General features: G+C 48.7%; 3 protein-coding genes across 3 annotated transcripts; 2 read left to right on the top strand and 1 right to left on the bottom strand.

Moving 5' to 3' along the window:
• Positions 1-345: 345 nt before the first annotated feature.
• On the top strand, positions 346-3,481 carry LOC119227845 (protein L-Myc-1b-like). The gene is made up of 3 exons (XM_037487008.2): positions 346-572; positions 992-1,604; positions 2,251-3,481. Exons 2-3 carry the CDS (start codon positions 1,082-1,084, stop codon positions 2,880-2,882), a joined length of 1,155 nt encoding a protein of 384 aa, XP_037342905.2. The 5' UTR covers positions 346-572; positions 992-1,081; the 3' UTR covers positions 2,883-3,481.
• A 7,650-nt stretch (positions 3,482-11,131) lies between these two features.
• LOC119227847 (cytosolic 5'-nucleotidase 1A-like) lies at positions 11,132-16,833 on the top strand. The gene is made up of 6 exons (XM_037487010.2): positions 11,132-12,018; positions 12,712-12,879; positions 13,089-13,218; positions 14,816-14,938; positions 15,028-15,212; positions 15,541-16,833. Exons 1-6 carry the CDS (start codon positions 11,911-11,913, stop codon positions 15,910-15,912), a joined length of 1,086 nt encoding a protein of 361 aa, XP_037342907.1. The 5' UTR covers positions 11,132-11,910; the 3' UTR covers positions 15,913-16,833.
• Positions 16,834-22,944: 6,111 nt separating this feature from the next.
• Positions 22,945-23,911, bottom strand: LOC119227855 (interferon alpha-inducible protein 27-like protein 2A). Its single transcript, XM_037487027.2, has 4 exons — positions 23,827-23,911; positions 23,718-23,747; positions 23,276-23,437; positions 22,945-23,164 (listed from the first exon to the last, which is right to left on the bottom strand). Exons 1-4 carry the CDS (start codon positions 23,834-23,836, stop codon positions 23,067-23,069), a joined length of 300 nt encoding a protein of 99 aa, XP_037342924.1. The 5' UTR covers positions 23,837-23,911; the 3' UTR covers positions 22,945-23,066.
• Positions 23,912-25,028: the final 1,117 nt, after the last annotated feature.

The raw sequence follows: 25,028 nt of genomic DNA, 5'->3' as shown, positions 1-25,028 counted from the left end.
CTGGGCGGGGCCAAGCCACCCTCCCCCTCCTACTCTCCTCTTCCTCCCCCCCCCTTCCCGCGCGAATGTGGGGGCTTACCCGGATCTACCGCTGCAGATATTCCACAGGCTCCGCCCTCCCCCGCCGCCGCCGCCCCGCCCTCTTTTTTTTGTTGCTCTTTATAACAGGATATCTCACTGGCGCGAAAACAGGCATTGTGCGTCTTTCAGTAGCACATTGTGGGGCGGACCCTGGAGCCTGTTGTTTGAGCCCTTCACCCCCCTCCTCCCCACTCACTCACTCACTCACTCACCCCACCACCCCCACCTACCCTACTCCCCCCCCCCCCCCCGCGCTCACACACACACACATGCACACCTCCGCCTCGTAGAGACTGCTTTCCACACGGCGAGCCGAACATCTGACGACGAGACGACGACGATCCTCTCGGTCTCCGCTCCGCGCTCCTCCGTCTGATCCCGGGCACCCGGCGCGCGCTGCCTGCGCACCATTTGTTTCCCATGCCCTAAATTCCACACTGGGGCTTTTTTTTTTTTTCTTTTTTTGGGGGTGGGGGGCGGCGGAAAACCCGGTGAGTAAAGTTCGTGTTCTAGTGTTTTTTTGGTTGTTGTGAGTTTCCGATGAGGACGTGAGCGTCGTTAGTGTCGCGTGGAACAAAGCGCCGCCCGCGCGTCAGGAAACGCGGCCACGGCTCGTTAACTTTTTTACGCAGGACTGGATCTCCTCGCGCGATCTATTTAAATCACATTTGTGGCTGTGCACGCTCGTGCTGACAATCACTATCACGCCGGTGATAGTGAGTAGATGCATTAACCTTGTGCTCCTGGATAGTTTTTATTTCGCCCTTCATCCAACACACCAATCAATCAATCGATCGATCCACTACTATCCGCTTTTGTTCTCATCAGTGGGATCCCTGAAAATGTGACCATACTGGGAACTACTTTAAAGAGAGCATTGCTAACCACTGTGTCACCCCCCCCCCCTCAGGGTTGCGCAGGACGTTCCTCAGAGCCAGCTGGTGTCATCTGATCGTTTCACTGGGAATAAACTCTGGGGGATTTTGGTGACACCGCGAACATGGAGTACGACTGCTACCAGCACTACTTCGTCGACGACTTCGACCGAGAGGAGGATTTTTACCAATCGACCGCACCGAGCGAGGACATATGGAAAAAGTTCGAGCTGCTGCCCACCCCTCCCATGTCGCCCACCCGGACTCTGAGCGACAGCAAGCTCAGCTGGCGGTCCAAAGTCCTCGGGCAGGACGAGGAGTCCGAGGGGCAGTTCATCCCCGACGCGGCGGGCAAGCTGTTCGGCAACCTCAGCTCCATCATCATCCGGGACTGCATGTGGAGCTGCTTCTCCGCCAGCAAGCAGCTGGAGAAGGTCAAGGCGCAGGCCGTGTCCCCCCCGGCGGCGGTGGCGGCGGCGGCGGCCCAGATCTCCGTGAGACCGAGCAAGGCGCAGTGCGTCTCCCCCGGCGCGCCGCTCGCCGGCCCGCCGGCAGACTGCGTCGACCCGGCGGCGGTGCTCACCTTCCCGGCGGGCGGCTGCAGGAAGCCGGCGTCGTCCGGCTCCGAGTCCCGCTCCGATTCCTCCGGTAAGGCCCGCGGTCGAGCTCTAAAAGTTGCCCCACCCTGCCCCAGCCTTTGAGGAGGGTGGGGGGGGGGGGGTTATATTGCCCTTCGATGCGTCATTTTAGTGCAGAGCTGGTTATCAAGTAACCGTTAGCAATCAGTCGGTAACCTGGGTATTTTTTTTTTAAACTATCATTTCGATAATTCACCACATGTTGGCGCAGATTGCCCAGCCGCGCCCCTGTCACTTTGACCCGAATTGCCCTCAGTTATTTTACCCTGGTTTAAGCATCACTATCAGAGGGCGGTACAAGGGCGGAGTGTACCGACACAGAGGATCCGTTGCTACCACATCCTCCATGCAACCGACCGTGAGAGGAACGCTTTCACTGTTTCCCAAATTAGGGAGTGCCCCCCCCCCCCTCTCTCTGCCAGCAGATCTCTCCTTTTAGAATGCTCAGTGTTCAAAGACAAAAGCCTGGTTTTCCTGCCAGCTTTTGGCACGGGTGACCACTGCTGCTAACACCCCTCCTCCACCCTCCTCTGATGGAGGAGAGGGGACTTCTCACATTACCTTTTAAATAGTCAGTTTGATCCAGAGTGGTGTAGAGACCTCTTTGTTGGTCATACTTGTTGGTGTACTGACCCGAGTTGTGTGTGTGTGTGCAGATGACGAAGAGGAAATCGACGTGGTCACCGTGGAGAGCAAGCAGAACCGCGTGCGGCTGGTGAACGCCAGGAAACCGGTGACCGTCCGGGCCGACTCCTGCCCCAGGCGCTTCCACATGTCCGTCCATCGGCAGCAGCACAACTACGCCGCCCGCTCGCCGGACAGTGATCCCGATGAGGATGATGACGACGAGGAGGATGATGAGGACGATGAGGAGGAGGAGGAGGAGGACGATGATGAGGAGGAGGAAGAAGATGAGGAGGAGTATGCGGAAGAGCCTCCAAGCAAGCGTAACCGCGCGTCCCCCGGCCAGCAGCCGGACGCCTGCCGGCTCGGCTCGGCCTCCGAGAGCCCGCTGGACTCGGACGCGGACGACACCGACCGCCGGCGGAACCACAACTTCCTGGAGCGGAAGAGGAGGAACGACCTGCGCTCCCGCTTCCTCGCCCTGCGCGACCAGGTGCCCGGGCTGGTGTCGGCCAAGACCCCGAAGGTGGCCATCCTGACGCACGCCACGGAGTACCTGTCGGACCTGCACGCCAGGGAGAAGCGGCAGCTCCAGGAGAAGAAGCGGCTCAGGACGCGGCAGCAGCAGCTCATGCGGCGCTTGTCCGAGCTGAAGCGCTCGTGAGGCCGAAACCGAACCGCCTCGCGCGTCACATTCAGGAACATTTCGGGAGGTCGACAGCTGTGTGGCTTCTGTTTTGCAACACGTGCGGGACGCTGGGAGGGCGGGGGGGCTCCCAGGAACTGACAGTTGAGGCCTACGGACCTGACACTGGGCAGCTAGCGTGCCGCTTTTTTATTATTTTCTCTTTGGACCATTTTCTAGTTTCAACAGCGATAATGGAATTTATCTTCTAGCGACGACAAAGGTTTATCTTGGTATGCTGTGATGGGAAATGAGAGCTTTTGTGTATAAGTGATTTTTATCATTCTTTATTTTTTAATGAAATGTGAATGCCTCACATGCGAGTGGACGAGTGGGTTTGATGTACAAATTGTCCTGTAAATAATAGCATATCGCTCCTGGTTGAAGGAGACAAAACTAAGAGTTGTCAATGAGCCTTTCGCCTCTTTATGACGTGCCGCCAGGCATCGAGGAACCTCTATTTTGTTAAGAAAGTTGGAAAAATGGGTGAAAAAATAAGTAGCACTGCTGTACTTTATATTCACACGTCACTTTGTGATTTCATTGCTTTTCCTGAACTTTTTTTTTTTTTTTTCAAAGCATGCATAACGGCGTCATTAAATTTTTATACCTCTTTGCATTCAAACCCCGTTGTCATGTTTTTATTCCAATACCACTGTAACGACAACTGCATTCCTGTGAAAATACTACTGAAAAAGCATTTTGCATTTGGCCTGTTTATACTTGAGCTTCAGCTGGTTACTAGAATCTACGTCAACCTAAATGAACCTTCTTAATGACGTCAGAGGAAAACAAATAAATAGGCCTCACGCCTCACAGTAGTTGTGTAGGTGAGCCCCCCCCCCCCCCCTGCCCCCCCTCACGCTCTCACAGATCAGCTGTAAATCAGAGGATCACGCAAAAAGAGGACGTGCTCCTCTTTCCTGTCTCTGCAGGACGCGGCGTGTCCTTGAGACCTGCACCTTGAAGAGTGTGCCTGTGTGACACTCACATCGGTACCATCGGTATCTTTAGACCAGTCCCAATTGGTTCGGGGGAGGGGGGGGGGGTGACTAGTTCCTGGATCTGGTGCAGTCATCAGCACCAGGTACGCAGTGGGAGAGACGCGCTGCCTCATTGCAGCTGGTCGTGACATTTCGACGGACGAGGGGGGGAAAGTGGCTCTGTAACGTCTCCGTGGTTGCGTCACGTGCTAACGTGTTTTTCCACTTTTCCCCGGGCTCCCGTTTTGTTGTGTTACGCCTTGGCCCCCGTGCGCGTGATTGCTTTGCTTTGCGCGCGCTGTCGCAGGAGGGAGGGTGGGGGCCGTTCTCCAGAGAGCTACCTGCCTGCGTGAGTCGAGTCGAGGGGGGGGGGGGGCCTCTAATCTTGACACTTTATGAAAGGTGACGTCCTGATGCCGCGTTCAGGTACAGCCTGGCAGCGCGGCCGAGCACGCCCTCTTCCAACCGCCTCACGCCTCACGCCTCGCCCCCGCGCCCTTTGTTGCACCTCGGATAACCCGGTGTTCCACCTGCCTGGGTGCAGGTTTATTGGCCCGAGGGCACTGTTTTCTGGCACCGTTCAACATTTCCCTTTGAGTTTCAGGAGGTTGAAGAGAGTTGAGGGGAAAAAAACCCCTCCATTGCGCAATAGATCATTGAAACGGTTTTCTTGCTGCGTATGCGTTGACATTTAATTGAAAAGTAACTAATACTTCTGTAAAAAAAAAAACAAAAAAAAAACGTGGCGGCTTAACAGCAAGAAGTTTTACTGCATCAGGAAGTGAAAGCAGGAATCAGCTATCGGCACTCGGACCAGATTAGAGCAACCTGCCCCTTTGTTTCCTGTTACCTTAGAAGTTCAACAGTGATGCAACCCCAGAGTTGAGGAAATCATTTATTCATTTAATAACAAGGCAAAGTTCAAAGCTTTTTTTTTTTCCAAGAGATGTGATGTTTGTTTGGGATTTTCTGGGAAATGAAACCATCCAACAACGTGCAGAGCCTTTAGCCTGCACTTTGTCTGCTAAATGAGAGTTTGTGCAAAGATCCCTGCGCCAAGTTTACGCTTTTCTACAACTGAAACACGTTCCAAAGAAATAACGAGGCAAGAGGATCTCTTCCTCCAGTGGGAGGCTTATCTCTGCAACTGCTCCGCTTTGGCGGTTAACTGGCCGGACCAGATCTGCTGCTCTCGAAACGCCCGAGCAAACGGGCCGCACGGAGCCGCGACTTCTGAAGCGCACACATGTGACCACTTTCACGCGCACGCTCGAACTGACCGCTTCCCCGCCCCGGAGCCGACGTTTGTTCTACGCCGCGAAAAGAAGCCTTTTTCGGTCCTGTTGCTGTCCCCCCCCCCTTTTTATCGAATGTCGTTAAGAGGAGACCGGCGTGCGGTTACTGCCCTGCTAATGTTCCCACGGGCAAAAGAGTGAGCACATGTCGGCAGGTTTGCACGTGCAACCTTTGGCATACAACAGCATGCCCGCCAAACAACGACTCAACCGTGTAAACACTAGAAAGAAAAAAAAAAACCCCACACACACAAGCGTGTTACCTTTGGCACGCCTCCCTGACGAGGAACACGCTACCAGTCGTACCCGTCGTTCCGGGTCGACTCGCTCACTGAGGCACCGTCCGGGTCAAACGGGGTGAGTGTGCAGTTTGAGGGGGAAAAAAAAAGGGAGACCTTAAAGGCTTCTAATTGAGCAACATGTGAACATCTGTGTTCCTGGAAAGTGGGGGGGGGGGGTTGGCGAAAAACTTTCGCAAGTCCGCCGAATCTCTCACCCGTGCACTTTCAAATAAATACACAAACAAAAAAAAACCTGCGCAGGCACGTTGAGCAACCTTCCCACCATGTCCACTGGTTGTTGTGTTCTGACTGGTTTGCACAGCGTGTGTTTGGAGGAGGAGGGAACGACCCGGGTCTTGTGATTCTGAGTCATTGGCGGAACCCGGCTGCTCGTCTGTGGACTGAGGATAGGACGCGTAAGGCAGAGGAGGGGGTGCAGACCAACCTCACGAATCACCTCAAAGTGGCGAGGATCGGGGGGGGGGGGTCTGAGGGTTCCGGCGGCGGGCCGGAGAGAGAGCGGAAGCGGACTCACTGTCGTCCCTTCTTCTTGCGCAGCACTCAACACTCACCCCTTCCCCTTATTCTATTTTTCGAAGTGGCTGACGGTGGAGGACTGGTTTTGGGGAAGCTTTCCCCCCCCCCCCCCCGGCCTCCCCCGTCCTCCGCCTGCTGACCAGCATTTGCTGGTGTCGCTGGGACCGGGCCCGGGCTGCGGCGGCTTCTGTCCGTCTGATCCCGGCGAGAATGTGGGGAACCACCGACGGAAGAAAATATGATTATGCCGCGAAAAAAATAACATTCTTTGACTCCCTGCTTTCCTGTTTATCTCCCTTTCCTGCCTTCCTCTTACTGGCTGGACCCCCTGTGCCCTGACAGTCTCCCCGAGTCTGCTGGTTCCTGATCTGCTGGTTAACCCTAACCCTAACCCTAACCCTAGCCCAACCCTAACCCTAACCCCCCAACACAGTTACTCATCTCCACCATTTACGGATGTCTCTATGCCAAGGCCTTTGTCACATAACACTGATGATTCATTTGGTTTCTTCTCGTGCAAAATCTGGAGGAAAAAGCTGAGTGGTGTCCGACCGGGGGGGGGGGGGGGGGGGGTTAGCCCGTTTGTGGTGGTTTTAGCAGCATATCGGGACAAGTTCAGGAGCGTTGGCGTGGGGCAACGGTGGCCCTATCGTGTCAGCGGAGCGGCCTTTTCAACTCTAATCTGGAGTTAATCCTAATCCCGTTAGGGTAAACGCCGCTGCCATCTGGGCCCAGACGCACCACAGCTCTCTGATCGTAATGAACCCATCGAGGGCTCCTCCAACCATCGCACTGTGGGATGCGCTGAACTCTCTGACCGGGACGTCCTGCCGGTGGACAGTGCCTCCGGCGGTGGATGCGAACACCAAAACGAATGCGTTGCAACGTTGCTAAAACCTAGAAAGAAAAAAAACAAAAAAAAGCCGCGCAGGTTGTCTGTGAGAGTTTGTAGACACAAACATGAGTAATCTGTTTCTACGGGAGACATGAGAGGGAGCATTTAGCCGCGGTGATGTAACCGTGGCGCTGGTTAATGGATAAGCACAAGGAGAGAGGGGGGGGGGGGAAAGGGGCCTCAGCAGTGACAGCTGTGCTACCCTCACCCTGGCAACACACACACACACACACACACACACACACACACACACTCACTCACACACACACGCAGTGAATGAGTGAGGCGGACCTGGGCCTGTGAGGCCGTCACTGAAGCTGGCATAGAGCTCCCAATAATCTTGGTGTTGAATCATTAATACCGTGTTCTTTTCCCTAATGTGAAACCCCCGGCTATCTGTAATAGATGACTCATTGTCCGCGTGTCCCATCCGATCGCCTGACTCGCCGCTGACACGCCGCCGCCTCGTGAGCATCGGGGGCCGATGTTTGTCACTTACTCCGCCCGCCCGAGTAGCCTTGTGTTCATGGTTTACTGGACACAAACCATCCCTCCTCTGAGTGGGGCTTCTCCAGTATGTCACCAGCAGTGGAAAACAACGAGAAAAAGAGGGCCCACTTAAAGCTGCTTTAAACCATATTTTCCGGAACAATCAACTAACCAGCCGACTTCACGGCAGTGAATGGCGTATTTAGCATGTTTTAGCTCGTTGTTTTGGTTTCAGCGGCGTCCCCTCCAGACGTGCACGCTCCTGTTTTTACAGCTAAAAATGTCTCAAACCTTGTGCAGCACCCTGAAGGCACCGGGCTGGTTGACACAGCGGAGCCTCACACGGGTAAAGAGCCCAAAATTCCAGAAATGCTCAAATAAAAATGGACACAAACACAACCCAAAATTGCTGATGATGTCTGTTTGTTGTGTAAATTAAAAAAACATATTTGCAATATGCAAGATATGAATAAATGATATTTGCATTATGGTCCTTCGGGACTGTAGTGTTTATTCTAGTTTGTTGCACACCGGAAATAAAACACTAAATACCACATTGACATGAGCGGTCTGTTGTTTCAGCATATGGATCCTCATTGAATTATTTCTTTTATTTTAACTTTGGATCCACATTTGAAGGTGCTACAGCACACACACACACACACACACACACACACACTAAACCAGATACCAGAGCACACGCTATTCAATGTAAAATCTGACGCTGCTTTTGAACCCAGAACTTCCCACAGTAAAAAAAAAAAAAAAAGCTTCTTGTCAGATCACCAAATTCATTGAGCTGACAGCATTTATTCAAGTGTTCCAGGATCTCAGAAACACAGAGAGACCTGTTGCTCCTGTTTGGTTTAAATCTGCTGCTCTCACTGCGTGGTCCACCAGCAGATGTTCCATTGTTCAGCTGCACGGTGTAAGGTTGCTTCAGTCGAGGTTGAGACACTTACTGCATCTTTTGAATTTCGCTCCATTGATTGCCCCCCTCCCCCTCCGCCTGCACCCCCTCTCCCCCCCCCCCCTCCCTCCAAGCTACTCAGAGAGGGGCTTAACCCTCCCCCAAGTCCCCTTTAACCTCCCGCAGACCTCCTAGTGCCCCCCCCCCCACCCTCCCCCCCTCCTTACGACCACCCTCCGGGTCTCCATTTTAGTGCTTGTGCTCTTTGTCCCCCCCCCCCCTCCCCCCTGTGAGGCAACCCCCTCCCACCCCCATCGGAAACCGATTTATTGACCAATTACTGCAGTGTGATACTACAGAGTGTATTTGAATGAATATGCATTTGAAAGATGAAATGTAGATGTCCCCCCCCCCCCCACACACACACACAGACACACACAATGCAGTGTGTTGTCAGATGGTCTCTTATCTGATGGTGAATGTATATGTGCATGGACGCCACTGTCCGGCATCACGATTCCTTCTGTTCAGCCGTCATCTGAATGTGACCGCTGTAGTCGTCGGTGCCCCGAGTGGCCGCCACTGTGGAGCTTATGTAACAATCAGTGCCCCGCTTCACCCCCCCCCCCCATGGAAGAGAGAGAGAGAGAGAGAGAGAAGCTCCGTTTCATGCCTAGGAAACACACAGGCAGAACAGACTTCCTGTTTTTGTGTTGCGCCCATTGGAGGCAGGAAGTGAGAAGAACCGCTGCTGTGCCCTTTTCTGCTCTGTGATGGCTGGATTTTGTGCATCTCATGCTTTGTCAGCTGCCACACACTTACTTGTATTACAGATCTAGGAGGCTCGGGGGGCGGGGGGGGGGGGGGGGGGGGGGGGGCTTATAACACCAAATCCAATGATGTCCCTTGAGGTGCTGTGGGCCCTTCTACAAATCACATTCACTGAGGGCCTCCGGCCGTGGCGTTGGATGAGCGTTCTGAGGTTCTTCTACGCGGGGGGGGGGGGGGGGTTCACGCCAAAAAGCACGCGGAACCCCAGGAAGAACAAAGATGGTGGCTAACATACCCGGGTGCTTGCTTTGAAGGACTGATTAAGGTTCTAATAGTCATCTGCCATGCCTCAAGCCCCTCAGGCTGTGTGTTACGGGTGGGGGCTGATAAGAAGTGGTGTGTGTGTGTGGAGGGGGGGGGGGGGGGGGGGGTGCGTCTGTTGCCCTCTTTGTTCAGGCCCACTCCACTCACATGCCTGCCTTTGTCTCCTCCCACAGCCTTCCACTGAGAGAGCATTATCTCTCCATCCGTCTCGCGCCAAAACGCAGAGCGAGGCGTCGTGTGTTTCTTCCTCTTTTCTCTCTCTCTCTCTCTCTCTCTCGCCCGCGCTCATTCGTCCCTCGCCGTACCGTTTCGGGTGTCTGGCGCGCGTCATACAGGGCAAACCGGTGCCTGCAAGTACAGCAAACCGGCCTGTGCAGTAACCGCTTCCCCCCCCCCCCCCCCTTTTCTTTCTCTTTAGAATTTCCCGCCACCCCAGGGTTCTTCATGCCAGTGTTACAGCCGGCATGAAGAAAGGCCAGCTCCACTGAGCCCCCCCCCCCCCCGAGCCACATGCCGGCTTTATTCAAATCAGCTCGGGTGGGTGCGGCCCAACCGCCTCCGCGTCCTGTTAACCCGCTCGGGGCCCGGGACCAGGATGCAGAGGCACAAAGGCCTGGTTCAAATATTCATGTGAGTCTGAATGTTGGTCGTTTTTTTTAAAGGTGGGAGGCTTAATTCAAACAGAAAAAGTCATATATTTTTTTACCAGTGATAATTCATCTTGATTCCCAATTACACATTCTGTAGAGGAATATATTCACTAGACAGCTCCCATCCCAAATATGAGGTATTTCATAACCCCAAAACTGCTGTTTTCAGATCAACTTCCTCTTTCACATCCTCTTTGTCTGAAACCCCCCCCCCCCCCCCCCAGCAATGAATGAAGCAGTGAGGTCTGCAGGGACGACGGTCCTCCACTTCACTCTAGTGGCTCTGATCGTGTAACGCAGGCTCAACTGGGCTGTTTCAATCAGGGTCACAAATATACATACTTTGAATCTGAAGGGTTTCAGGGTTGTTCGGCTCTCATTCTTTCAAATGGAGCTGCTGAAACACGTGGGTGTTTTATTACTAATTATAATAAAATACTTTTAAAAAACAAGATCCTCAGGTTCCACGCAACAAAAGACACAATCCAGAAAGCGGCCCTCTCTTCAGCGCGAGGTCGCGTCCGAACAAGATCCTGGTGATTTTGCAGCGGCTGTTAAATAGCATGGAACAGACGGGCGTAATGGCCCCCCGGCTGCTTTGTAATTTGATACACTTTCGATGGCGATGCCTAGAAAGAACGCAAAGTACCACAGCAAATCAACACTAAGTAGGAAACAATCTTCATAAAAATAACTGTTTGACATAACCTTGATCTCAACAGTCATTTTACACTAGTTCTGTAATGATACATATAGATTATGGCTGCATGTACCCATCCGGTTAAGTCTTGATTCGTTTTTAGTTCTTTGAGGCCCTGCAGGAATATCTGTTCAGTATCTACTTGCCAGCAAAGTATTTGTAGTTGGTGAATTGCCTGTTTGTTCTTATGAACTCTGACATCATTCATTCCATACGTACGCTCTTCAAAGAGAAGCCTTTCATCTTTGCACCGCGCAACACCGGCCTGTTTCACATTAGCGCCGTATTTGGAGGGCTATGTGTACAGTCTGGTGTCCCCTGCAGGCGAGATGTGGGCGTCCCAGCCAATCTGACTCCCTGGTCGTTGCCTGGCAACTCGGGCCGACGTCACTCATTCAACCCGAAAAGATCCTACAAGGTTTTTATACAAAAAGGGGCGAGAATGAGTGAACGATCGACGCAAATGAGCCGGGACGGACTTCATTTCCCACAAAAAACAAACCAATAACAACCACCGTCCCTTGAAATGATCTATTTTATTGCTCCTACGTTCCAGGACGAGCGACTGCAGCTCTCTGCTCGGCGAGCTGAAGCCCGAGTGCATCGCCGGCATCGTGACTCAGCAGCGCTCTGACGTCGCCCGGCCCTGTTCTGTCCGAAAAGGCTGCGTCGACCAGTTGCCGCAAGCACCGGAGTCACGTGGTCTGCTGCCCTGCTCCAGGAGATTAGACACCGAAAGCGTTAACAAAAGGGGCGGATGCAATACGGCTTGAAGTCATCGGCGTGTGTGTGTGAGTGCCAGGAGAACACAGTAGAAAAAGACCGGCACAGAAAGGGGGCTGAACAAGGGACACAGTGCGCACAATGCTGGATGTAACAGGAAGGGATCCTCTCTGCACACCTCGCTTTTACTCTGCGACATTCACTCGTTCTCTTCCCTTGGCCTGTGAGGGCATCGGGCCCAGTCTCTGCTGCAGTGGGAGTGATCTCATCCTCTCCGTGCATTGAATGCCCAATATGAAGAGCATGGTGAATACAGAAGACTGAGTAAGTGCTTGGACGGCAACTCCTGCTAAGGGGAGATAGAGTGGGAGTGAGAGAGAGAGAGAGAGAGACTACATAAGGTATCAGGGTAAACGCTGGAACTGAGAGCGGTGAGCCCGAGAAGTAAGATGAGTCTGACGGGCCCCCAGGACCTCACCGCCAGCGGCAGCCGGGCCCCCCGTGGAGCCACCGGGACGGAGGCGAAGCCCTCCACCCCCACCAGAAAACCCAAACCGGTGAGTACTGTTGTCAATGTATTAGACGTGAATATAACTTTCTTGTGGAGCAGAATCACGTTGCTCGTACTGCTCGTGAAACGCCTGCAAACACACACACTCCAGGGTAGCAAAAGTTAGCTGGGCGAAACGGGATACGGTGGATCGGCTTCATGGTGCCGGACACACACCGGGTGAAGCTCACGGGGTTCTTGTTTCCGGGTCATCGGCCCCCGGTTCCCCGCGAGGGCAGACACAAACTACCGTGACCATCAGGAACTCACGTTTGCATGAAGTTGTCTTCTGGCAAAATATGACATGAGCTCTTTAAGCAGTTTTAATCCTGTATGTATTTCCTCCCCGCCCCCCCCCATGTATATCCTAGTTTTTGAAGGGTCTATTTTTAAGTTCAGCCCACCAACTATAAGGTATTTCAAAACAACATCAATATTTGTCATAGTTATTGGCGAGTGATTAGCACAGTGTGTTATATCTGTCGTCCGAGCCTCCAAAGAGTTAACGGCCTGGTATGTGGGCCTCCACTATCGCGGCCCTCCAGAGGACCGCGTTTCATGTCACACTGTCGCCTCGATTCTGTTGAGAAGTTACAACTCCGGACGACGAACCCTCTCGCTCAAATCCGTGTCTGTGAGCGGAACAAGTCCGACTGAGGGGGAAAACGTTTATTTTGAACCCTGAAAAAACCCTCCGCAGCCCAAGCCGGAGAACGCCGTCACCATCGGCGTGTCGGCCCGAGTCCTCTTCAACATGGAGACGGAGCAGCAGATCTACGAGCAGCAGGGCCTGGAGGAGTACATCAGGTATCAGGTGGAGCACGAGGCGCAGCCCTTCAGCCCCGGACCCGCCTTCTCCTTCGTGAAGGTCAGAGAAACAGACGCATGGACTCCCTCCAAAAGTGTGTGTGTGTGTGGGGGGGGGGGTCGGTTATTATGTGTTAGGTCTGTGTGTCTCAGTCTGTGTGGCGGCGGTGACGTGATTAATAAGCAGGAAGCGACAACCCACTCACGCACGCACACACTCTCACGCACACAATCCGTCCCCGCTGGCCGTGTGCTTTGTTGTGCCGCCAGGCTCTGGAGGCCGTGAACGCGCAGCTGAGGGAGCTTTACCCCGAGAGCGAGGAGCTCTTTGACGTGGTGCTCATGACAAACAACCACGCGTACGTCGGCCTGAGACTCATCAACACCATCAACCATCACCGTGAGTGACTCGTACAGACCGGTCTGAACGCCGCTATGCTGATGTTGGCTCGTTCCAAAAATCTAAATGTGGCAAAATGTGCAATAAAACATTTGGGGACAGTATTCAGAACATCGATATGAGTCATTCAAGCAGCAGACTTCATCTGGATATTCTGAATTAGGTTTGTGATCTTCACCCCTGTTTAATAAGTACTTTTTTAGCAGTTTAAAAAAAAAACTTTTAAAAACTTGCACAACAACAATAGTCAACGTCAATACACATTGTGCCTCCTTTCATGTGGGCGACAATAATCTTGTTTTCCTCTTCTCATTTTAAGATGTAATGTAGCAGCAATGAACAATTTGACATTGGTGTGGTAAATGCTCTCCTACTGTAATTTTGTGATAACATTGTGTTGCTTGGTGCTGAATTAGTGTTGATGAAGTTGATGCTCCGGCTGCTGTCCGTGGTGCTGAGTGACATCTGGTCAACGTGTGCCGCATGCTGTGAACAAAAAGTTTCCGTCGGCACAAACGCAACAAAGTTGTGGTCTTAAGAACTGGATTTTGTAGTGTGAGAAGTGTAGTTCTTAGTGTCTTTGGGGTTTTAATTAGCTGATTCTGTTATACATTTTCTTGGTAACTGCTTTCAGTCACTGTGCTTTGACTTTAAAGCTTACAGAAACATTAGAGCTGTATAGTAAGCTAACCTGGCCCCTCTGCACCCGAGTCAATAATATGCCCAAATCTACCACTTTACTCAAGACAGATCCTAGTTTTATATTTGAGTAACCCTCACCAGTTCACCTGTCGTACAAAGATCAAAGGTGACACAATGAATACATTAATTAGGACATACATAAGGCAGACTGAGTGGTCAGCGCTTTACATTCCAGGGAAATAGGCTGAATATAAAGGTTTACATTCATAAGTCACACTTCCTCCTTTGGCCTTTGAGCCTCGGAGCGTAAAATAGGCAGCGACACGGATTGTTGTGGTATAAAATAAGCTTTATTTTTTATTGAGTACAATCATTGAGGCTTTTCTCACCTCTTCATGCTGCTCTCTCCATCCGCTCCTCAGTGGCTACTGCTCTTTATTGGGGAGAGATTAAGCACAGCCTGGGGCTGATTGGACCTAATCTGGGAAGCCCCCCCCCCGCCCCCCCTCGCTGGGTTCCCCCTGTGCAGCCGGGAAAACCCCGCCCCACCACCGCGGCCCATTTATGGAGACAGTCAGAAAATAGGCCTGCAAGACGTAGGTCTCCATATAGACACGGGAGGGAGTTGACCCTTGTGACCCGGATGCACCTGTTCTCCCAGAGTTCATCTGTAGATGCCATTACAAAGACAATCATCTGCGCTTGAGACTGCTCGTCGGCTTATAATATTACATCCAATGTCATCAAAACCTGCATCTGCAGGAGATATAACATTTCACCACATCAGACTCCGAGGGTCCACGGGATAAAAATCACTCAGCGCTTTTCTTTCATCTCACTCCGAGTTTCCTCCTCATTCGTCCCGGGTTTTTCTTTTCTTTTTCACCCCTGTGACCGGCTCGTGCGTGTCCTCAAACGTTGGTTTCCCCGATCTTTTACTCCCTCCTCTCCGCAGAGCTGTTCATTGAGCGCTTCTGTATGACGGGAGGGAACAGTCCCATCGGCTACTTGAAGGCGTACCACACCAACCTTTACCTGTCAGCCGACCCGGTCAAAGTTCGGGAAGCTCTGGAAGAAGGTCATTCATTCATTCATTCACCTTCTCCCTTGTCTGCCGTACTTGTGAGACACATTTTTCACACGCGTGTTTCTCCGCAACACATTTAGGAATAGCAGCGGCCACCATGTTCACCCCAGAGAAGATGACGGAGGTGTCCGAGACTCAGCTACGCGTCGCCTTCGACGGCGACGCCGTCCTCTTCTCCGACGAGTCGGAGCGCATTTACAAGGCCCACGGACTGGACAAGTTCTTCGAGCACGAGAAGGCCCACGAGAACAAGCTCCTGGACCATGTACAGTATACACGTTTGCTTTATTTAAATGTATTCATCATTTGGTTTTTTCTTAATTAAACTAATTGTGTTTTACACGGGCCAGACGGCTTATTTCTCGCCCCCGTCTGGCTTCTGTTAGTGATGTCACCACATTTAACAGCACTGTTATTATACCAATAGGAATCACAGCCATTACAATGAAAGTAAGTCCCACGTTGTCATGAAGCAGAACGGCTGCACAGGGAGCACAGCGCGTCGTGATCCGCTTTCGTAGAGAGACCCACAAAAGTGTAGAAGCCACCAAATGGAGAACGCGGGCTCACTCCGCGCCTTCTTCTCCCTGCAGGGGCCGCTGAAAGGTTTCCTGGAGGCTTTGGGAAAGCTGCAGAAGAAGTTTTACGGCAAAGGCCAGCGCATGGAGTGCCCCATCCGGACCTACCTGGTGACGGCTCGCAGCGCGGCCAGCTCCGGTACCAGGGCCCTGAAAACGCTGCGCTCCTGGGGCCTGGAGATCGACGAGGCTCTCTTCCTGGCGGGGGCGCCGAAGGGCCCCATGCTGGAGAAGATCAGGCCGCACATTTTCTTCGACGACCAGATGTTTCACGTGGAGGGGGCAGCAGAGATGGGGACGGTGGCTTGCCACGTGCCCTACGGGGTGGCTCAGAGGGTCACCAGGAGAGAAATGAATGGCGGAGAGACTTCTTCAGCACCCAAGTAGCCTGGAGATCGACGTCTGAAGGCACCGGAGACCGGAGGGAAGGTTTCATTTGGGCCGTCGGCGCATGAAGATGTTTTAACTGCATTTAAAACTACAGGATTCAGACCAAAATGAACTACTTCTTTATTGATTCACTGACATGAAAACATTTGAACTAAATAGAGAGGATGAACCGACATGTGTTCTTAGCCTGTAATTGTCCTTTGAAAGACCTACTAAATTACTTTAAACATTAATAAAGTTATTAGTTAAAGCGTACAAGCCATAACGAAGATGGCCTTATTTGAATCAGTGCAACTCAAAGCTTTTTATAATAATAATTAAATTTTTTACTTGCATATCAGCAGCCCCTTGTATTATTTTCTGTACTTCAATATATGTGTTCCTTTAAAAAACAAAAATGCCAGTAAACACAAAGCATATTCAAGCAGAGCTAAATATTGGGCGTGAAAAGAGTTTAACATAAATGTAACATTTTATTGCTCGTCTGTCTGTCTCAAACCGGTGCCTTTTTCCTCAGTATTGATGGACATTTTGCATCAATCCAGCATGTTAATGGTACACTGTACGTGGTTGATATGAATGCATTTCAAGATAAGAACTTGATTATTTTACTTCTTTATTTACAATTTCTGCTTGAAGACAGTATATATGGTATAATATATGATATAATATATATTTACTAAAATGCTTCATGTGCAATATGTATTTCTGCTACTCGTGCCTAAAGTTCCGAAAGGTTCGATGTCACCTTTTGTTGCCTGTTTGTCTCATTTTGTAATTTAGTTGTGTTGTTATTGGCACTGTAAGATCAACTTTAGATAAAATAATGAGCATTGTGAACTGATGCAATAAAGTTTTTGGGTTTCAAGATTTAAAGTAAAAATGACTAAATTAAATAATAAAATTTGCAACACCGTGGTGTTTATTAAATTTGCTGCAGAGCTGAATTAACTTTCAATCTCTCACAGTCAACAATTAGAAGAAAAATCAAGGGCTAACAAATTAATTTATGAGGGAAAAATAATAATTCCTGACAGCAGGGGGAGACAACACTGAACTGCCCCTTCAACGTTATACTGTTTATTCATTTAGATTTCTTTAAGCATAAAACAAAAACAATGGACATGGTAATGCTTCAAACGAAATATTTACATACGACAGAAGCCGCATGTTCATGAAGGTAGATTTGTGTCTTTATTATGCAAACCAAAAACCAGCAAATTTCTTGCATTGCAAGCAAAAATTAAGTTTGTAAGTAAAAATATTAGGGCTGTAAAATGATCAAAAAATTGTAATCAAATTAATCCGAATTTTCAGTGGATTAATCAGGATTAATCACTATTTGCAATTACACCTGAATCCTAACCATTTTTTCTTTCTGAAATGCATACCAAAGATAGATACATGAATAGATACATGATTTTTACATAAATACATGTTATTGATATTTGACTTGGTTTAATTAATTCCAGAAAATAATGAAAGCAATGTTATTTGATAAGTTACAGACTGATTGCATGGCTCTAGAAGGGTCTCCAGCCTCTGCAGTTTATCCCACTCTGCTGCGGTCGGCAAAACGAGTTTGTGCTGCTGATGGTCCAGGGCTGCGATGACCAGACACGTCAACCCTCCCTATATTTACGGGAGACTCCCGAATTTCAAAGCCCCTCCCAAAAATCTCCCGGACCGACCTTTCTCCCGGATTTCTCCTGATTTCCACCCGAACAACAATATTGCTCCACCATCCGTCACTGGCCGCGCCGTTTCAGACCGAACAATAATAAAGGTTACACCTTGAAGTCGAGCGCGGCAATTAGAACGGAAAAAGATGAGACTGGCGCTGCAAATAAAACCGCTAGCACCCCCCCCCCCCTGCCTGCAGGTGGCAGTAATGTGTTGTATAAGATGAAGTGCATTCCCTAGAGGAAGAGGTTCTTTCCGGACCTGAATAATTTGTCACACTGCGCATGCGTGAAATGTGTTGAAAAAAATGGACGTAATTAACAACAAATAACTAATTAATATCGTTAACTCGCTATTTTTGACAGCCCTAAAAAATATATAAACTAAGAAATAATTATTTGTTAGTTTTGCTTATGAAGCTATTGTTTTTGGTCTCAAAAAAATAACTTTTGCTCTCGAAACAAAAACTATTGGTCTCGAAAAAAAACACTTCTCGTCTCGGATCCAAATTTATTGATTTATTGAACCAAATATTTCAGTGGTCAGAGATGAAAAACTTGATGTTGGAGCAAATGAAGTGGTGAGGTTTTCCAACACGAATTGGCAAAACTTGTTTGGCCAGAGTTCCTGCGACTCCTGCCCCGGCTGCAGCCACCGGGCCAGCTGGCCCCAGACCAGCCGCACCTGTAGAGCAGGGGATTACGTCACCATTATGACACACGTCATGGCTGGACCATACCCAGTGAGCACAAGATGTAATTTCAACGTTGAAATATGGTTGAAATCGGGTTGAAATGAGGTCTGAACGTCCAAGGCCTCATTTCGTCTTTTCAACCGGCCAAAAAGTGTGTGAAACATCAACGTGCTAGAAAAGGGTACATTTCTTGATTATGTGTCATGTTGTAACGTAAGGTTGAAAGAGAGACGATAATATCATTAAGATTATCATAATAATGAATGAACTGGTCGGCGAAATTTGGTCTACGCAAAGACGTGATTTCAATGCATTTAAGAGGTTTCTTAAAACGTCATGAATATGGAAATACGGAGTGTTTCGTTGTTTCAACGTCTATTCGTAGACGTTGAAAAGACGTCTATGTTTAGACCCGTTTTCAACGTGATTTTTAATATCGGTGGTAAACGTACAAATGTGGACGTAATTTCTTTTTGAACCAATAAAATGATGCTATAGCACAAAGTAGAGGACGACATTTTACCGTATTAAAAATCACGTTGATATGTGGTCTAAACATAGACGTCTATTCAACGTCTTTTCCACCAAAAAATGCTCAGTGGGATTGTATAAGTACAGCTGATGCACATTCCTCATTAGGATGTATGGGCATTCTTTATGGGGCAGCAACAACTGATCATATACCCGTTTCTATGTCAATAAATCTCCCGTGGATCTCCCAGAACTAACTAGCAATGGGATAAGTGTCAATGAAGAAAAACTAAACTGGTCAACTCTCACTAAGGAGGACCTGTTGGTCCGCAATGACCACGCAAAGCGAACATTGAGACACAGTGGCGAGAACATACATTTATGAATTCAAGTGTATCAGCGCTTACCTCCAGGCTGCGGAAAAGCCGTGACGCTCCCTGCAGCAACCCCCCCCCCCCCCAGTTGGCCACCAGTTGGCCACTGGGGGTAGGGGGGGTTTGCCATACCTGCGGCCCAGGAGGTGGCCACGGCGACTCCCGCCACGGCAACTCCTGCCGCGGCGACTCCTGCCGCTGCGCACGGACAACACGGACAACACGGCAGAGATGTGCATCATTAGACAGGAATAATGCATGATTTCATGAAATTGCTTGTCTCGTTTCTTGTTATTGAGTCTGTGTCCCTGTGGTTGAAATGCACTTATTGTCGCTTTGGATAAAAGTAGAGCTGCAACTAACGATTATTTTAAAAATCGATTAATCTGTTGATTATTTGTTATTTGTGAATCGGATTAAAAAATGTAAAACATTAATTTCCAACCCTTTATTGAACAAGTAGAACTGACAGTGCAAAACATATTTAGAAAGTGCACAAACAGATTGCTCCTTGAACATCCCTAAGTAAGCAAATAAAATGGACTAACACAAAAAACATACACAGATCGCATGATGTATACTTTATGATACAACAGCATGAATTCCAAACAATTAATAGGTTAAAATGAACTGAGGAACACACCTGCTTAGATATGCGTGTCACTTCAGAAAGACGTAAGAGAGCACATAATGAGCCTGTGAATAGAATTCCAACAGTGACGTCCAGTCATGAGCACTGCCTACCGTGCCAAAATTAAAAGCTAATGTTAGCAGAGATTGTTTGCTCAACGGTGCTAGGCCGAGTTTTATTAATGTACAAAAAACACAAAGTGGAGCATCATGGCTGTTTGCTTGAACTGGGTCGTCTTTATTGAACGCAGGCTCAATTGACCTCTCCTAGGTCACATGCCCATTCAGGGGCATCCTATTGGCTGCCGCTTAACACACAACACTGCATACAGCATATGAATAGAAAAGTAAATACAACAGATTGTGACAATGGAGGGCATATACTCTTACATGTTAACACATATAATTGTATTTAATAAACTTGGGAACACACCTGCGTAGATATGCGTGTCACTTCAGAAAGACGTAAGAGAGCACATAATGAGCCTGTGAATAGAATTCCAACAGTGACGTGCAGTCATTAGCACTGCCTACCGTGATAAATTTAAAACATAAAATTGAATATTAAATAATTGCATTTAATAAGCTGTTTATTGTTGTGGTTTATATATAAAATATGTGTGTTATTTCAATTGTTTTGACGTTACTCACCAAATACAAAAGAAATGGTAGAATAAGCATTGTTTTTACTGTCCGTTCACTGCGGACGAGTGAAAATATGTAAATAAATTACGTTATATAACGTAATCGATCAACGTTACGTAGCAAACATGGACAAAAAATGAGATGTTACTGGACATTTGCGCAGCTGACGTCAATACATCAGTTACGTATGAAGGTAGATTTGTGTGTATTGTGTATAAAAAAATGGCCGCTGCTGTACGCTCCTCCTCCACCTTCTTCACCTCCTCCTCCACCTTTCCTGAGCCGATTGAAAAACTTTATTTACCCACTTATGACAGCGTCCCCTTGTGTAGCTACAGCGGCTAGCTAGCCATCTACCTTCTACTGACGTTTATTTAAGTCCGTGTTTCCAGGGTTCGAAATGAGGGAGGTCTGGGGGGGTCCCGGACCCCCCATAAGCCATTGGGGACCCCCCATAAGAATTTATTTTTAGATTTTGGGGAGTCCCCGAAAAAATATTTTTAACATATCTCCATAATAATTGCTTATTATAGTAAAATATTTGGAGGTGGTGTTCCTATATCAAAAGTTGCATTAACTTAGATGATAAGAAGAGTGCGTTTGTCAACGTTTCTTGCTGTACGTGTATGAGCCAAACAAACTGCCAGCTAACAGCAGACATGTAGCAGTTAGCTAGACTTGTTATTCAAAGCTAGCAAACTAACCTAATGGTCCAGTCAGTGATTACGAAAGATAGCGAGACCCGGTGCTAATACGGTACAGGTGTCTTAACGGCCGTTATCTACCAGACCGAATAGTAACTCTGATTTCGGAGCCTTATTTAGATGCCACTTAAATGCCTCCCGCTTCTCCCTGATGCTCCGAAAACGGACGTTAGAGGGAAGTGACACAGCGCCGCACGGGACGCTAGTAAACACTACACTAGACAGCAGGTAACGTAGCCTACCGTTAGCTAGCAGCTGAAGTATATATATATTTTAAACCACGGTTAAAATACTGACAGCTAAACGGTGTAAAGGTGTGTCTGTGTTTCACTGAACAGTCTGTAGCTGCCGTTGTCTGAAAAACACAGATGTTGCGTTCACTTAGCGCTTGTTCGCCTCGCCAGACTTGTGCTGCATTCGAAGTTGTTGTAAAATAACCTTTTCCCATTGTTTTTGTCGTTTAACAGTAATTTACTGGTGAAATACGTTTTTGTTATAAGTTATTGTTATTACATTATTAATATATTCATTTAATGTTGAGCTCACTATCGTTTCCTTTTTTTTTACTAACTAAAAAAAAAGAAGCAGCGGTGCCCTGTAGGTCTTCTGTCACGGTTTGGGTCTGCTTGTCTTATTTTGTAGTTTTCTTGTGTCTCGTGTCTCTGGGTGAGCTTCACTTCCTGTCCTGTGATTGCCTGATTGCTTCCACCTGTGTCCAATCACCTGCACCTCCCTTGTGTATTTAAGCCCTGTGTGCCTGTTGTCCCTTGTCGCGTCATGGTCCTTGTCTAGTGTTTGTCTAGTTGTTTTCCACTTTGTCATGTCAGGGATTTATATAAGGTGCTGTAACTTTGTTGCTCCAGAATTTTAGGGTTACCTGTTTGATTATAGCCAATCCACTTCTCCAGACACCACTACACTACTGGGACCAGCCCAAACCATGAAAAACATCCCAAGACCATTATCTCACCTTCAAAATATGTCAATATAATTTTGCCTGCAGTATATAGTGTAGCAAGGTAGTCTTCAGTATTTTTTATAGGTACATTTTAGGGGACCCCCCAAGAGTCCAATGTCATTGTTATGACCCTGGTCATTTGTGTACGGCCGGGTGCCCTGTGTATTTCCTTTTTGGGTTTCTTTCCTTGGTTTGTGTTTTTCCCTATGTAGATCGGGCTGTGCCACCGCCATGTGCTGATTGGCCGAAGATCCTCGCCGGGCCCTGGTTGGCTGCAGCGGGACTCCTGGGAGATAAAAGGAGCCAAGATGGCGTACTTTGCGAGAGAGGGGAAGGCAGCAGCAGCACGCCGTTCTCGTCCTCCTCGTGTCCCAACTGGCCACCCTGAGGGGTTGTGTGCGAAATTGTTCATATATGTTCCCACTGAGGTTGTTTTTCTCCTGTTTTGTGATAGTTAGGCAGGTAAGCTTCTCCTGTCTTTCTTTTCCTTTTTTGGTTGGCAGGTCAGCTGTTTTTCGTTTCTAGGTAAGATTACTGATATATTTGTTATTTACACCCTTGGCGTGAGTACACAATCTATTTTTGTTTCTAGAAATAAATAACCTTACATGTCAACAGAGTTGGGTTTGTGGCTACTTGGGGGACGGGGAAGATGGGGCCTGTTTATGTTGGGTCCTAGGCACCCCTAGACTGGGGCGTAACAGTCATTTCGAACCCTTCCCCCCCCCCCTCTTTCTCCCAGTTGGTGGAGCGTTGCCCAAATCGCCCCTATATACACCACCCGCCCCCGGCTTTCTTTAAGCATAAAACAAAAACGATGGACATGGTAATACTTCAAATGAAATATTTACAGAAGACAGAAGCCGCATGTTCATCAGGTTAGCCGATTTATTGAACCAAACATGTCAGTGGTCTAAGATGACAAACTTGACGTTGGATCGAATGATGTGGCAAATGAACTGTTCCTAGTTGGCAAAGCTTAAGAAAAATGTTTAAATGATGATGGCAGCCAGGCTGGCCAGAGTTCCTGCGACTCCTGCCCCCGCGCCGGCTGCAGCCGCCGTGCCAGCTGCGCCCAGACCAGCCGCACCTATGGAGCAGGGGATTACGTCACCATTATGACACGCGTCATGGCTGGACCATTGTATAAGTACAGCTGATGAAAACATACCGTTATGAACTCAAGTGTATCGGCGCTTACCTGCAGCCTGCAGAATAGCCACGGTGCTCCCTGCAGCCACCGCCCCCCCGTTGGCCACCGCCGCGGCGGACATCATACCTGCGGCCCAGGAGCCTGCGGTGATCCCCGCCGCGGTGAAACCTACGGCTCCCAGAATGAGGGGGGCCGCGGCGACTCCCCCCGCTGCGCGCGCACAACGCGGCAGAGATGTGCATCATTAGACAGGAATAATGCATGATTTCATGAAATTGCACGGTCTCGTTTCTTGTTCTTTTGAGTCTGTGTCCCTGTGGTTGAAATGCACTTCGCTTTGAATAAAAGCGACTTAGAATAATAGGTGCATGTAATGTAACGTAACGATAGGAGATTTAACACGCAAAAACAATAGTAACAATCGGACTGGAAATCTGAGAGAAACGTAAACATCGTTATTCCATCAAGGCTGTGCGGTACGAGGTCTCACCTGCTCCTGCTCCAAGCGCGATGTACGTCACTGAAAAGAGGAAAAACAGAAGCAACATTTACAGATTACACATTTACCTTTATGCTGCAAAAGCAACGGTGATACTCACATATTCCCATCCTCTAGTCTGGGTGAGACTGAATGAGCATGGATGAGCCTACGCTCCCCGGCTTTTATAGGCTAAAGGGTGGGGGGGGGGGGGGGGGGGGGGGGGGGGGGGGGCATTTCTCAGGAAATGAAACCATAACAAGTTCTAAACACTGGACAGCGCTGCGTTATTTCTCCAAAAACGAAACTTAACGACAGGGGGCGTCACGAAGTGTTTATCATTCCCGAGGTGGTTCGTCATCAGGGCCGGCGCTAGCCATTTGGGTGCCCTAAGCACAAATGCTTGGTGGTGCCCCCCCCCCCCCCCCCCCCCCCCCAAACCAACGAACCACCACCACCAAAGGAATAACAACCATTCAGAATGTCTTAGTTAGGTTCTCTTTATTCCCCAAATAACTTCTAAACATAAATAATTTACATAAACAAACATGAAAAGAAATAAATTATATAAAAGATAAAATTATAAATGATAAATACCAAATACCACCACAATTACCAAAAACACCGATTTGGAACTGAACATTGTAAACGCAGAAAGTATTCAAGTATACATGTTCTCATCTCAATGAAGCCTCTATTGTTGTTGTTTTTTTTAAAGTATTGTAGCGTGTCTTAAGTTCTTAAATGTGTATTTGGCCTGATTACTTACTCTGTTACTTGGGCCAGGGTTGGGGTACCGCCCCTTTCCGGGGTAATGTGTGTAGTTTTTGGGGAACACAGGAAGTGGGAATTGCGGGGAGTTGTAGTTCTTACTGGTGTGTAAAAGCCGTGGTGTTTTTGGATGGTGTGTTTTTGGATGGCGTGTTTTTGGATGGCGTGTTTTTGGATGGCGTGGCTGTGGCCGACGACAGTCAACAATAAACCCGGGTAATGATAAACTGGCTCTTTATTGGCACAGAACGTTACGGTATAAATTACAAACCGCTGTTTGAAACGATGGAGGATCTGTCAGAGAAAAGAAGGAACCTGCTTATGATGAGAAATTCATATATTTGGCAAACAAAAGACTGAAACAGCATGAATTCCAAACAATTAACAGGTTAAAAGGAACTGAGGAACACACCTGCGTAGATATGCGTGTCACTTCAGAAAGACGTATAAAATATGTGTGTTATTCCAATTGTTTTGACGTGACTCACCAAATACAAAAGAAATGGTAGAATAAGATTAGATTAGATTAGATTAGATTCCACTTTATTGTCA

Source organism: Pungitius pungitius, chromosome 14 (genome assembly GCF_949316345.1).
Source record: "Pungitius pungitius chromosome 14, fPunPun2.1, whole genome shotgun sequence".
In the NCBI taxonomy this organism is placed as follows: domain Eukaryota; kingdom Metazoa; phylum Chordata; class Actinopteri; order Perciformes; family Gasterosteidae; genus Pungitius; species Pungitius pungitius.
The sequence above is the reverse complement of the archived record's forward strand: the minus strand, read 5'-3'. Positions and strand labels throughout refer to the sequence as shown.

Bases quoted from the DNA above. Each gene is read 5' to 3' on its own strand.
- LOC119227845 (XM_037487008.2), top strand. From the start codon at position 1,082: ATGGAGTACGACTGCTACCAGCACTACTTCGTCGACGACTTCGACCGA. The intron at 1,605-2,250 runs GTAAGGCCCGCG...GTGTGTGTGCAG, and splicing joins GTCCCGCTCCGATTCCTCCG to ATGACGAAGAGGAAATCGAC.
- LOC119227847 (XM_037487010.2), top strand. From the start codon at position 11,911: ATGAGTCTGACGGGCCCCCAGGACCTCACCGCCAGCGGCAGCCGGGCC. The intron at 12,019-12,711 runs GTGAGTACTGTT...AACCCTCCGCAG, and splicing joins CCACCAGAAAACCCAAACCG to CCCAAGCCGGAGAACGCCGT. The intron at 12,880-13,088 runs GTCAGAGAAACA...TTGTGCCGCCAG, and splicing joins CCGCCTTCTCCTTCGTGAAG to GCTCTGGAGGCCGTGAACGC.
- LOC119227855 (XM_037487027.2), bottom strand. The intron at 23,438-23,717 runs GTGAGACCTCGT...GTGCGCGCGCAG, and splicing joins CGCGCTTGGAGCAGGAGCAG to CGGGGGGAGTCGCCGCGGCC. The intron at 23,165-23,275 runs GTAAGCGCCGAT...CCTGCTCCATAG, and splicing joins GGCTATTCTGCAGGCTGCAG to GTGCGGCTGGTCTGGGCGCA.